The sequence below is a fragment of the Aethalodelphis obliquidens genome, unplaced genomic scaffold (assembly GCF_003676395.1).
Source record: "Aethalodelphis obliquidens isolate GAN/ISIS:26980383/991018 unplaced genomic scaffold, ASM367639v1 scaffold13, whole genome shotgun sequence".
Classification (NCBI taxonomy): Eukaryota; Metazoa; Chordata; class Mammalia; order Artiodactyla; family Delphinidae; genus Aethalodelphis; species Aethalodelphis obliquidens.
The window spans coordinates 14,553,654-14,566,866 of record NW_020837957.1 but is presented as its reverse complement, the minus strand read 5'-3'; the positions used below and the strand labels follow the sequence as shown (position 1 = coordinate 14,566,866).

Sequence of the window (13,213 nt, the reverse complement as noted above, 5' to 3'; positions counted from 1 at the left end):
GATCATCCAAAATGAAAATTATTAAGGAATCACAAGCTTTAAATGACACAATAGACCAGATAGATTTAATTGATATTTATAGGACATTCCATCCAAAAGCAGCAGATTACACTTTCTTCTCAAGTGCACATGGAACATTCTCCAGGATAGAGTACATCTTGGGTCACAAACCAAGCCTCAGTAAATTTAAGAAAATTGAAGTCACATCAAGCATCTTTTCTGACCACAACACTGTGAGATTAGAAATCAATTACAGGGAAAAGAAACGTAAAAAACACAAACACATGAGGCTAAACAATACATTACTAAATAACCAAGAGATCACTGAAGAAATCAAAGAGGAAATCAAAACATACCTAGAGACAAATTACAGTGAAAACACAATGATCCAAAACCTATGGGATGCAGCAAAAGCAGTTCTAAGAGGGAAGTTTATAGCAATACAAGCCTACCTCAAGAAACAAGAAAAATCTCAAATAAACAATCAAACCTTACATCTAAAGAAACTAGAGAAAGAAGAACAAACAAAACTCAAAGTTACAGAAGGAAAGGAATCATAAAGATCAGAGCATAAATAAATGAAATAGCAACAAAGAAAACAATAGCAAAGATTAGTAAAACTAAAAGCTGGTTCTCAGTTTGCGGGGCAGAAATAGAGACACAGATGTAGAGAACAAAAGTATGGACACCAAGGGGGGAAAGTGACAGGGGGGTGTTGTTGTTGTGATGAATTGGGAGATTGGGATTGACATATATACACTAATATGTATAAAATGGATAACTAATAAGAACATGCTGTATAAAAAAAAATTCAAAAATTCAAAAAACAAAAAAACCCTAAAAGCTGGTTCTTTGAGAAGATAAACAAAATTGATAAACCATTAGCCAGACTCATCAAGAAAAAGAGGGCGATGACTCAAATCAATAAAATTAGAAATGAAAAAGGAGAAGTTACAACAGACACCGCAGAAATACAAAGCATCCTAACAGACTACTACAAGCAACTCTATGCCAATAAAATGGACAACCTGGAAGAAATGGACAAATTCTTAGAAAGGTAACCTTCCAAGACTGAACCAGGAAGTAACAGAAAATATGAACAGACCATTCACAAGTAATGAAATTAAAACTGTGATTAAAAATCTTCCAACAAACAAAAGTCTAGGACCAGATGGCTTCACAGGTGAATTCTATCAAACATTTAGAGAAGAGCTAACATCCATCCTTCTCAAACTCTTCCAAAGCACTGCAGAGGAAGGAACACTCCCAAACTCATTCTATGAGGCCCCCATCACCCTGATACCAAAACCAGACAAAGATACTACAAAAAAAGAAAATTACAGACCAATATCACTGATGAATATAGATGCAAAAGTCCTCAACAGAACACTAGCAAACAGAACCCAACAACACATTAAAAGGATCATACACCATGATCAAGTGGGATTTATCCCAGGGTTGCAAGGATTCTTTAATATGCACAAATCAATCAATGTGATACACCATATTAACGAACTGAAGGATAAAAACCATATGATCATCTCAACAGATGCAGAAAAAGCTTTTGACAAAATTCAACATCCATTTATGATAAAAACTCTCCAGAAAGTGGGCATAGAGGGAACCTACCTCAACATAATGAAGGCCATATACGACAAACCCACGGCAAACATCGTTGTCAATGGTGAAAAACTGAAAGCATTTCCTCTAAGATCAGGAACAAGCCAAGGATGTCCACTCTCGCCACTATTATTCAACATAGTTTTGGAAGTCCTAGACACGGCAATCAGAGAAGAAAGAGAAATAAAAGGAATACAAATTGGAAAAGAAGAAGTAAAACTATTACTGCTGTGGAGATGACATGATACTATACATGGATAATCCTAAAGATGCTATGAGAAAACTACTACAGCTAATCAATGAATTTGGTAAAGTTGCAGGATACAAAATTAATGCATAGAAATCTCTGGCATTCCTATACACTAATGATGAAAAATCTGGAAAAGAAATTAAGAAAACACTCCCATTTACCATTGCAAGAAAAAGAACAAAATACCTAGGAATAAACCTACCTAGGGAGAAAAAAGACCGGTATGCAGAAAACTAAAAGACATTGCTGAAAGAAATTAAAGATGGTAGAAACAGATGGAGAGATATACCATGTTCTTGCATTGGAAGAATCAATATTGTGAAAATGACTATACTACCCAAAGCAATCTACAGATTCAATGCAATCCCTATCGAATTACCAATGGCATTTTTGGCATTTTTTACAGAACTAGAACAAAAAAATCTTAAAATTTGTATGGAGACACAAAAGGCCCCAAATAGCCAAAGCAGTCTTAAGGGAAAAAAAGGGATCTGGGGAAATCATACCCCCTGACTTTAGACTATACTACAAAGGTACAGTAATCAAGACAGTATGGTACTGGCACAAAAACAGAAATATAGATCAATGGAACAGGATAGAAAGCCCAGAGATAAACCCATGCACCTATGGTCAACTAATCTATGACAAAGGAGGCAAGGATATACACTGGAGAAAAGACAGTCTCTTCAATAAGTGGTGCTGGGAAAACTGGATAGCTACATGTCAAAGAATAAAATTAGAACACTCCCTAACACCATACACAAAAATAAACTCAAAATGGATTAAAGACCTAAATGTAAGACTGGACGCTATAAAACTCTTAGAGGAAAACATAGGAAGAACACTCTTTGACGTAAATCACAGCAAGATCTTTTTTGATCCAGCTCCTAGAGTAATGGAAATTAAAACAATAATAAACAAATGGGACCTAATGAAACTTAAAAGCTTTTGCAAAGCAAAGGAAACTACAAACAAGATGAAAAGACAACCCTCAGAATGGGAGAAAGTATTTGCAAATGAATCAATGGACAAAGGATTAATCTCCAAAATATATAAACAGCTCATGGAGCTCAATATTAAGAAAACAACCCAATCGAAAAATGGGCAGAAGACCTAAATAGATATTTCTCCAAAGAAGACATACAGATGGCCAAGAAGCACATGAAAAGCTGCTCAACATCACTAATTATTAGAGAAATGCAAATCAAAAGTACAATGAGGTATCACCTCACACCAGTTAGAATGGGCATCATCTGAAAATCTACAAACAATAAATGCTGGAGAGGGTGTGGAGAAAAGGGAACCCTCTTGCACTGTTGGTGGGAATGTAAATTGATACAGCCACTATGGAGAACAGTATGGAGGTTCCTTAGAAAACTAAAAATAGAATTACCATATGACCCAGCAATCCCACTACTGGGCATATTCCCAGAGAAAACCATAATTCAAAAAGACACATGCACCCCAATGTTCATTGCAGCACTATTTACAATAGCCAGGTCATGGAAGCAACCTAAATGCTCATCGACAGATGAATGGATAAAGAAGATGTGGTACATATATACAATGGAATATTACTCAGCCATAAAAAGGAATGAAAGTGGGTCATTTGTAGCGATGTGGATGGATCTAGAGACTGTCATACACAGTGAAGTAAGTTAGAAAGAAAAAAACATATATCGTATATTAACGCATATATGTGGAACCTAGAAAAATGGTACAGATCAACCGGTTTGCAGGGCAGAAATAGAGACAGACGTAGAGAATAAACGTCCGGACACCAAGGGGGGAAAGCAGCGGGGGGTGGTGGTGTGATGAACTGGGAGACTGGTATTGACAATATATACACTAATGTGTATAAAATTGATAACTAATAAGAACCTGTTATAGAAACAAATAAATAAAATTCATAAAAACCCCACCAGATCTCACATTCTTGGTGGCAGAGGACAGATAAATAAGGTCAGCAAGTGATAACTGTCATGAAGAAATGTAAGCGTGTAAAGACAGCAAAAGCGGCGGTGCAAGTGTGCTCCTTTGGATAGATAGAGCGGTCTGCGAAGCCTCAGATATCGATCTTTGACAAAGGACCTGAAATACGCGCCGAACGAGTTAAAAGAAATCTGGAGGAAGTGTTCCAGACAGAGGGAACAGCAAGCGCGAAGTCGTGAAGTGGATCGAGCCTGCGTGTTGTAGGAACAGAGGGAAAGCCAGAGAGGTGAGCGAGGGACCTATGCGGTGGGAGATGAGGTAGGCAGGGGCACATACAATATACACACAGATATTTTTCTACCTGAGACCACATTACTAAGGAAAGGCGGTGTACAAATCTCTCAAGAGGCCACAAAAGGCAGGATGAAACGGACTTCCAACCGCGGCGCTCCAGGGACGCCCTTCCTCCAAGGCTAGAGCCAAGTTAGTCAGCCGTAGGAGATGGACTGGGTCCCGCCCTCAGAAGACCAACCCTTGCCCAGGAGCGGGGGCGGATCGCGGGGGTGGACTTCGCCTGGGCAGCCGGCGCTGCACCGGCCGCGGTTACCAGCAGGCGGTGTAGTGAGCGCGCCTGCAGCTGCAGCCGCAGCCGCAGCAGCCCGCCAGTCCCAGCAAGGACGAGAAAGGAGGGGACCGGAAGGAGCCACTGGTGCTGCGGGAAGTGGCAGGAACGGGAGGCGGGGACCCACCTGGAAGCGCCCCAGCGCCGCTGTTGAGCTTCCTGCGGCGGCGGCCAGCCGAGCCAGTGCCGTGGCGGGGGCGGAGAGCGGCCACGGCGACGGCGCCTCCCGGAGTGGCCTGCGGTGCTCGGCCCCGCCCGAAAGGTGAGCAGGCGCTCGGGGCACGTGGTGGGGGCCAGATGGGGGAGGGGGAATGGAGGAGGAGGGATCTTGGGGATGATCGGCTTTGGGACCCGGATTTGGAACCGAGTGCTAGGAGGGGGTGGGTTGGAGGCGGCGGCGGCGACGGCGGCGACGGCGAAGCCCCCACGTGGGGCGGGGGGGCGCGCGCACGTGTGCGCGGGCAGAAGGGGGGCGGGGAGGGCTCTGGGGAGGGTGGCGGGCGCGCGCTCGCTCAGTAGTGGTCCACGTGACCGGCACGCCGAGAATGTTTCCACGTGACAGGCTCGGAGGCTGGCTGAGGCAGAAGATTGCTGTGTCTGTGTAGCGCAACCGTGGTCGTCGGAGGCTTTAGGGTTGTTTGCCGCTTTTCATCTCTACAAGGGGGGTATGAAGAGAAATATAGGGCGGAAAAGACTTCCCGCTCTTTCTCTGTTATACACATTCTTTCCGTAAATGAAACCCTTTCTAAATGCCGAAGTACTGATTTCTGTGTACCGCCATGTTGGTTCTGGGGAAAACTCGCGAGATGCTAGTGGGTTTGTATCGCGAGATCTCCCGATTCTCGCGGGACCTTGTTGGCAGAGCAGTTGTCCTGGATGGCGGAGCCCTGGGTTCCGGGGGCCTGGGACCCGCAACTCTTTCTGCAAGGCAAGTTGCGAGGGAGGGGCCGGGGGCAAGTGCCTCTTGGTGCCGGGAGCCGTGCTGCGTCATCTTCCTGTAGTCTTGAAGGGAATACATTGACCCAATTGAGGCGACACGATTCTCCTCCCCACCCCCCTGCGGGCGCTTCGCCACCTGCAGAAGCCACCCCTCAGCCCGGGCTCCTTCTCCCCCGCTCAGTGATAGTTCCTCCCCCGTCTCACTGGAAGTACGGAGCCGTGCTAGCACAGACGTGAGGATTACATTGGATACCGTTCCTCTTACTTACAGACGTTCTTGTCAGTTTTTCCCCTTGTTACAATTTTCTGAAGAATTCCAGACCTGTTAACCATTCTGTCGCTTGTTTCTGCTGCAGAACCTTTCTCCACGGCCCCTTCTCAGACGCTTAAAATAGAACGCATTCCATTTTTTCTCTCTGGGCATCAATTACTCACATTTATTTGGTCATTGATAACTCCCTCATCACTCTAACTTTGTGTTTACGATAACTTTTGGCAGTATTTGGAGGGATCCTTTATATCTCTGACAATACCTGATGTCAGAATAAAACCATTCTTTTAATTTTTTTGCTACGTGCCTATTAACTCATAATTATCGATAAGTTTTTTTTTCCGACAGGATTTTGATTACTGTTGTTATGAGTTTGCCATCTTTGTTGTTCAGGGATGATTGATTTAGTTTACGTATTTAAGGCAATAGTGGAATGTTTTAAGTCGAATTTAAAAGCAAACTAATCTTCGTAAACTTTGATGTCAAAACTTGAGTTCAATTTTTCCTTAAATGAATTTGACGCAAGATTAGTTTTTCTCCAACCCGTCAATGTTTTATCAAAGATGAATTTATAGTATACTTTTTTTTTCGTATTTTTGAGCAGTCTGGATTTATTTAGTATTCGTAGTGGTAAATTAATCGCAAACTAATCAGATAATTAGGTAATCCGGTCATAATTTTTTTTAAACTACAAACGTGTTATTTTCCTCTACACTTAGTACAGAGAAAAATAAAGGGTAAAATTCTTCCTGTTACATTCTATCAAGTTGCCTCCCTCAGTCCTAAATCTCTGTAAACACTCTTAGCAGTAGCTATGTATTATTCCAGATATTTTCCATGGGTTTTATTTTTTTTTAACAAAGAGGAGGAAACGGAGGGGTGTTGTTTTAAGATACTCTGTCACAACATTAGCAATCGGTAAAATTTTTTCTGCTCACTTATATTTTTATTTAGTGGTTTTTTGACTCATGCATACATGCTTTAAAAAAGTAAATTTTTTGTACAGATATTTTGGTGGTATAGTTTTGTGAAAATAGCTTGAGTGATAGCATTATTTTTACTGTAGAGTGGTATGCTGGTTGTTCTGTACAAAAATAAAGTACATGTGAAATAAGATTTAAAGATATAAATGTTTTGTCACTTGAGTTTTATATTTTTATGTTTAATAGTTGTGCTGTCTATTTACATTTATATGTTTATATTTCTTGATAACTTATATATTCTAAACTGTTACCCAAGTGTGTATATCAGAGTTTTCCAGAAGTTTAAAAAGTTATCAGCTTAAATAGTTCTCAACTGAAGAGTGGAAGATACATCAGTAGTTAATACAGACAAACATCAGTAGTTAATACAGACAAACATACATATACTCAAAAGTTGCTAAGCAGCATTTTGTGATTGTTCTTTGTATTTTTCCCTCCAAACTACCAGCAATATTATTTATCACACTTGTCACGTAAAAAAAGTGACCACTCGTTTTGGTCACTGTAGTTTTCTCTTGTAATAGTTAAAGTAGGAATGTTGGGGAATAAAAGTGAGTGTTGAGAGGTGAGATGTGGGAAAGAGCAAAAGGAGACACGGGAGTGTGTATAGGTTGATATTGAAATGGAATTGGAGAAGTTGCAGAGAAAAGAAAGGATGGTAGAAGGTTGACAGAGCCATGGTCCAAAAATAGTCTGTTCATGATGGCGGGAGGGTGACTTGAGTTGACCAGAATTTGGAATCAGTATGTGTGGCAATTTTTTTCCTCTTAAATAATTTTCTTTAAACAGGTTTCAGCCTACCCCCAGATGTGCTTGATATCACCTGTCCCCCCCCCAAAAAAATAAAATCAACTGAAGTTGATGTTTAATCGGAACTTTGTGAATTCTTTACTTATTTTATGTTTTTAGAATTAGGAGCTTGTGAAAATAACAGTGGATTCAAAAGATCACAGTTCTATAATGGCCTTTGCAAACTTTACAAAGTTTTGCTTGGGAATTGGGCCTTGAGAGTTGTCATGTGCATCTGATCCTTGTAATAATATATGTTACTTATTCGTACAACTTTGTTTTATAAACTGTTTTTGGTAGAGGATCTTAGGAATTAGCAAACTTTTACAGACACTAAAATACCCATATACTGGGTAGAAATATACTGAGACAATACAAGAAGAAGAGAAATATATTTTATGTGAGTTGAGTTTTGCTTGAGTAAAAACCAGAAAATTTTATTTTCCTCTTTCTCAGTTATTACTGTCATAGAAGTGACCTATGAGAGCTAATGAGCTTCAGTAATCAGAGGATATTAACAAAAGTGATAATATGATGTCCTCACTTGGATTTTTTTCTTTAGATATGACACAATGCTAGTTTCCATAGACCTGTAACTTTGTAACTATATAGTGTAATACCTATGTTACATATTAATTATATGAAGAATGTACATTTTATTTCCTGCCTCTCCCTGAACCAGTGTCCAAGACAGATTACAGGAAATTACTTGACCAGAAATATCAAATACGTGCAGGTGCTTTTTTAAACAATCTGCCATTTCATATGAAAATTCATTGTCAGTTTAAGTACAAGGAATATTTGCTGCAAGTCTTTGCATGTTTTTTGTTTTGTTTTGTTTTTTGTTTTTTTGGCCTTGACAGTGAAAGCGCAGAGTCCTAACCACTGGACCATGAGGGAATTCCCAGTCTTGATTTTTAAAGTACTATTTAATATATATGTGGTATACACTGTAGTGCAGTTTTCTATAGTTAATATCCTGATAACCACTGTAATTATGCTTTAAAAAACACTATGTGTAAATATTTCCCAAAGTCATAAGTCTTGCCTTCTAGAACCATGCAGTATGGACTTTGCTATTTCATTTGAACTTGTCCTTCTCACTTCTTTCCTTCTTTTTCTTTTCATCTGTTATTTCTCAGCTTACTTAGGTAATTTTTCTCTGGTCAGAGACAAGTGAGTTGAGTAACTTTGAGAAGACTATCAAACTATTCGGTTATTATGATTATTTTGGAACTCCAGAATATGTGTAAGTTGCAGTTAGTAATTAAACATTTTTTGAGTGATTGTGATTTTAGTCATTTCAAACAGCAGAGATCCTGAGGCTTCAAAATAACTGTAACCAAGCCTATGAGCTTTATTCAGAAACTACTAACTGGAATAAATAACTTAACATTTTGCAGCCCCAGCAGGGTTGGTTATCTGATTTTTCAGCCCACAGATTACAATTTGCAAGGTTGGCCATTGGAGTTAGGCACACTGACAACTGAAATGTCATCTTATTTCAAGGCTACTGAAGAACTATTAAAAAGTATATGGAACTATAAAAGGATAGTGTTTTAAGGCCATTTCGTGGAGACATACAGTTCTATAATCATCAACTTCTGAGGGAATCACAATGTTGTAGAGTAGTATAGTACATGGTCTGTCACAGTGATGATCTTAATCATAAATAAACTTTTACTCTATGTACTGTGTTTAAGGAATTAAGAAATTGGTGTCTTTTTAGAAGACTCTTATAAGGGTAAACATTTTCAAAGCTTTTTAATAAATTCATTTCAGTTTTCTAGAAAATTCACTTAACAGAAGTCATCTGATACCCCCCAAAAAAATGGGGCTGCTGTGTGTGGAATTTTCTTTGTTTTATTTTATTGCTTTTATCTACTTATTTCCTTATTTAGTATTTCAAGGAGTTGCCTCCCAAGTAAGACTCTATTACATTTAATATTTGATATCAGTAATAATTAACCAATTGGCTAAAGATAAGCACGTTTGTTGATGAAGGAATTTTCAGAGCAGATAATTAGAATTAGTAAATGACCTGTCTGTGAATCAGTTGTATAGTTCTGAATCCTGGTAGTGAGTCTCCATCCTTAGCACAGCTGAATGTCCAGAGGTGAGAAATGTTTCTTTTTGTAGTAGATTTTGTTTGTTGCTTTGCTTGCCTTTTCAGTCTCTTTTAATATGTTAATTTAAACCTTACGCGCCCTTCAGTGGTAGAGTGATGGTATATAGCACTTGATTTAGGTATTAAGTGTGTATATTTGTGTGTGTTTTAATGATTTTGATGGCTGGTTTGAGGATTTTGAATCTTGGGAATTAATATAACCATATTAAAATTTTGATGTATTTCTTCTATTATTTAAAATATATCTTTTACATGTTTACAGATAAAACATATTTAATTTCATGTCCTGCTTTTAACCTAATGTTAGGTAACATTTTCCCATTCTCACAATGAGGTTGTTTTTTTTTTGTTTTTTTTTTGTTTTTTGCGGTACGCGGGCCTTTCACTGTTGTGGCCTCTCCCGTTGCGGAGCACAGGCTCCGGACGTGCAGGCTCAGCGGCCATGGCTCACCGGCTCTGCCGCTCCGCGGCATGTGGGATCTTCCCGGACCGGGGCGCGAACACATGTCTCCTGCATCGGCAGGCGGACTCTCAACCACTGCGCCACCAGGGATGCCTCACAATGAGTATTTTTAACCATCATTATAAGTGGTTGTATGATGTTCCATGTGTAGATGTATATCATTCTCCTGTTCTAGTTTTTTGCATAAGAGTGTGAAGAACATTTATATATAAGGTGTTTCTTATTTATAGTATTATCTTCTAGTATATTATAGGTATAATTTTTAGGTACATTTTAAAGGCTCTTAAAATCGTGTCACGATATTTGTCAAAAGGATCAATTTATATTCACATTGGAGTGGCTGTTGGCTCTATACATCAACATTAAGTATTGTTTATAAAAACGTAATACGGGGGGTTTCCCTGGTGACACAGTGGTTGAGAGTCCACCTGCCGATACAGGGCACATGGGTTCGTGCCCCGGTCCGGGAAGATCCCACATGCCGCGGAGCGGCTGGGCCCGTGAGCCATGGCCGCTGAGCTTGCGCGTCCGGAGCCTGTGCACTGCAGTGGGAGAGGCCACAACAGTGAGAGGCCCGCGTACTGCAAAAAAAAAAAAAAAACCGTAATAGGGGATAAGTCGTATTATAACATTTTTTTTCTTAGATTACTACTGGGGTGAAACATTATGCTTAATAGGTGTATTTCTTTTGTGAGTTTTTCAGATAAACAGAATTTTAAAATTAATCTAATCAAATCATTGGCCTAATTTTGTTTTGTTTCTGATCTTACGAAATTCTTCCTTCTCTAGAAATGTAATAAATAATACTGATCTTAATACTATTTATTTTAGTTTTTCTAAGTTAGATTTAAATAAATTTAACTTTTTATCTCATGTGGCATTGATATGAGAATGTAAATGTTTTCCTGCAAATCGGTAATTGTCTCAAGTCTATTTATTAAATAATTTTTCTTTGTTTTGCGTGTTTCATTTTTACATTTTAAATGTTTATATCTTATATTGCTTATTTTTAATCCCAAACTTAAAAAAATTAGTATTGGTTTTTAGATGATTCTTACTACATGTTTAATATCTTTTGCCCTGGTCTCTTTATTGTGTTTGTTTTCTTATCGATTTTTGAAAGCACTTTATAATTTGAGGATAATAAAAGCTTATTTTGTACAAAACAATGTTTTATAATTCCTTTTGTCAACCAAAATTTGAAATATTCTTTTCCCATATACCAGAATTAAGTAGGATTAAATGAAGCACTTTCTCCTTTCTTGAAAAGATAAAATATGAAACTATGTAAAGGTATACAGTACAAGAGGCTGTAAAGAGAAAAACTACTTTGGTAGATTTTGTGGAATTAAAGAAATAAACTTCTAAGATCAACAATTTAGGATGTGTGCTTAAGGTGTTTCCCTCATTAAATAGTAATATACAACTTGACATCATATCCCTCTAAAATATTTAGAAAAAAAAAGTGTTCATTTGCAGTTCTAGGACTCATGTTCCAGAATCACAATTCCTTTGTTTTTCAACTGTTAAGAATGATGGCAATGTTGTGTGTTTACTGAAATTAAGTAATGAATCTGAGAAATTCTATGTGAGCATTCGTGAGGGCATCCATGCCAAGGAGAGCTTTTTAAATGTTTAAAGTTCTTATTGTTTACGAAGGTGTGGTTTGTTTTTTCCTTTATGAAATAATTATTCAAGATAATAAAATAATTTTTTAAAAAGTGAGATATTTATACTTACATTTTAAAACTGTAATGTTCCAAGCTATTATTTTATTAAATATTGACTAGCACTTTCTGTTGGCTACAGAATGGTATGGTTACATAATTGCTAGGAAGAAAAACCAGATTAACTTTGTATGAAAACATAATATTTGAAAACACATATGTCCTGTGCTTGGGTATTACATAAAGAGAATTGCAGATGAGGAACCAGGTGTGATGAAATTTCCTTTTACCTTGGATTGGGATGAGATTTATAGGGATTGGAACATAATTTATATCTTTTATTTCTACTAGAATTCTGCTACCCCCTAAGGGGTGAGTTTATTTTTCAGAAGGGCACTGAAGTGGTCCAGGAATAGCAGTTGCTAATTGTGTTCTGGCATTTACTTACCTCCTTACTAATAACTTTTTTTAAAAATTGGACAGAAGTTTAAGGAAAGTAGATACTGCAGCTCATATACACTTCCCCATTAGAAGCAGATTTATGTGTTTCATAAATAGAGTGAAATTTAGCTTGGCTGTATTATGGAGGGAGGTACCAAGATTTTTTCCTCCTGAAAAAGGTGTGTGTATGTTTGTGAGATTTATCTACTGAAAGCCCTTGAGGAGCTTTCTAGTACTTCTCTATATTAACTCTCTACTCCCCACCCCAAACCTGTAATTCTTAATCTGAATGGTCTCCACTATTTTTTTTTTAATACATTTATTTATTTATTTATTTTTGGCTGTGTTGGTTCTTTGTTGCTACTCATGGGCTTTCTCTAGTTGTGGCGAGCGGGAGCTGCTCTTCATTGTGGTGCGCAGGCTTCTCATGGCGGTGGCTTCTCGTTGCGGAGCACGGGCTCTAGGTGCGTGGGCTTCAGTAGTTGTGGCATGTGGGCTCAGTAGTTGCGGCTCGCCGGCTCTAGAGTGCAGGCTCAGTAGTTGTGGCACACGGGCTTAGTTGCTCCGCGGCATGTGGGATCTTTCCGGACCAGGGCTGGAACCCGTGTCCCCTGCATTGGCAGGCGGATTCTTAACCACTGCGCCACCTGGGAAGTCCCTAAAAATTTTTTATGTTGCTTTTGCAGTAATACGTTTCATTTCCTGAGGGAGAAATTCCCCCCCCCACTTTAAAAAAAAAAGTAAATATGATTAGCATATTAATACACACAGAAAGTTCTCCTAAATGTACAGTTCAGTGAATTTTCACAATATGAACACACCTGTGTAATTATTACTGAGAAATAGAACATTATCAAAACCCCGGAAACTGTCTTGTGCTGTATTGTGGTCATTAACTCCCCACGCCCATGAGAAATCACTATTTCGATTTCTAGTACCGTAGAATAATTTTGTCTGGTTTTGAACTTTAACTTCCTTTATAAACGTTAATGCATTGTTATCCTGTTTTGATATAAGTAACTTGAGAAATCCTAGAACTTGATCTAGTTTATACTTGGACATCTCAGCACTTAGACATTTTTCTCATGGTATTCATAGTTTTCAGGAA

At 38.5% G+C, this 13,213-nt stretch overlaps 1 protein-coding gene across 9 annotated transcripts in view; it reads left to right on the top strand.

The window, feature by feature from the left end:
• The first annotated feature begins 4,288 nt into the window (after positions 1-4,288).
• The window catches only part of ZZZ3 (zinc finger ZZ-type containing 3), a 122,477-nt gene continuing 113,552 nt past the window's right edge, over positions 4,289-13,213 (top strand). For 7 of the 9 annotated variants that reach the window (XR_003434316.1, XR_003434317.1, XM_027114108.1 and 4 more), the window contains exon 1: positions 4,579-4,686. Coding sequence is in view for 1 of the 9 variants with exons in the window: in XM_027114109.1 (XP_026969910.1) it covers positions 4,304-4,686 (383 nt within the window). In the remaining 8 variants the exon portion in view is untranslated. Of the gene's footprint in view, positions 4,687-13,213 lie in introns of all 9 variants that reach the window. The other 2 variants (XM_027114109.1, XM_027114104.1) reach the window with 2 other exon arrangements.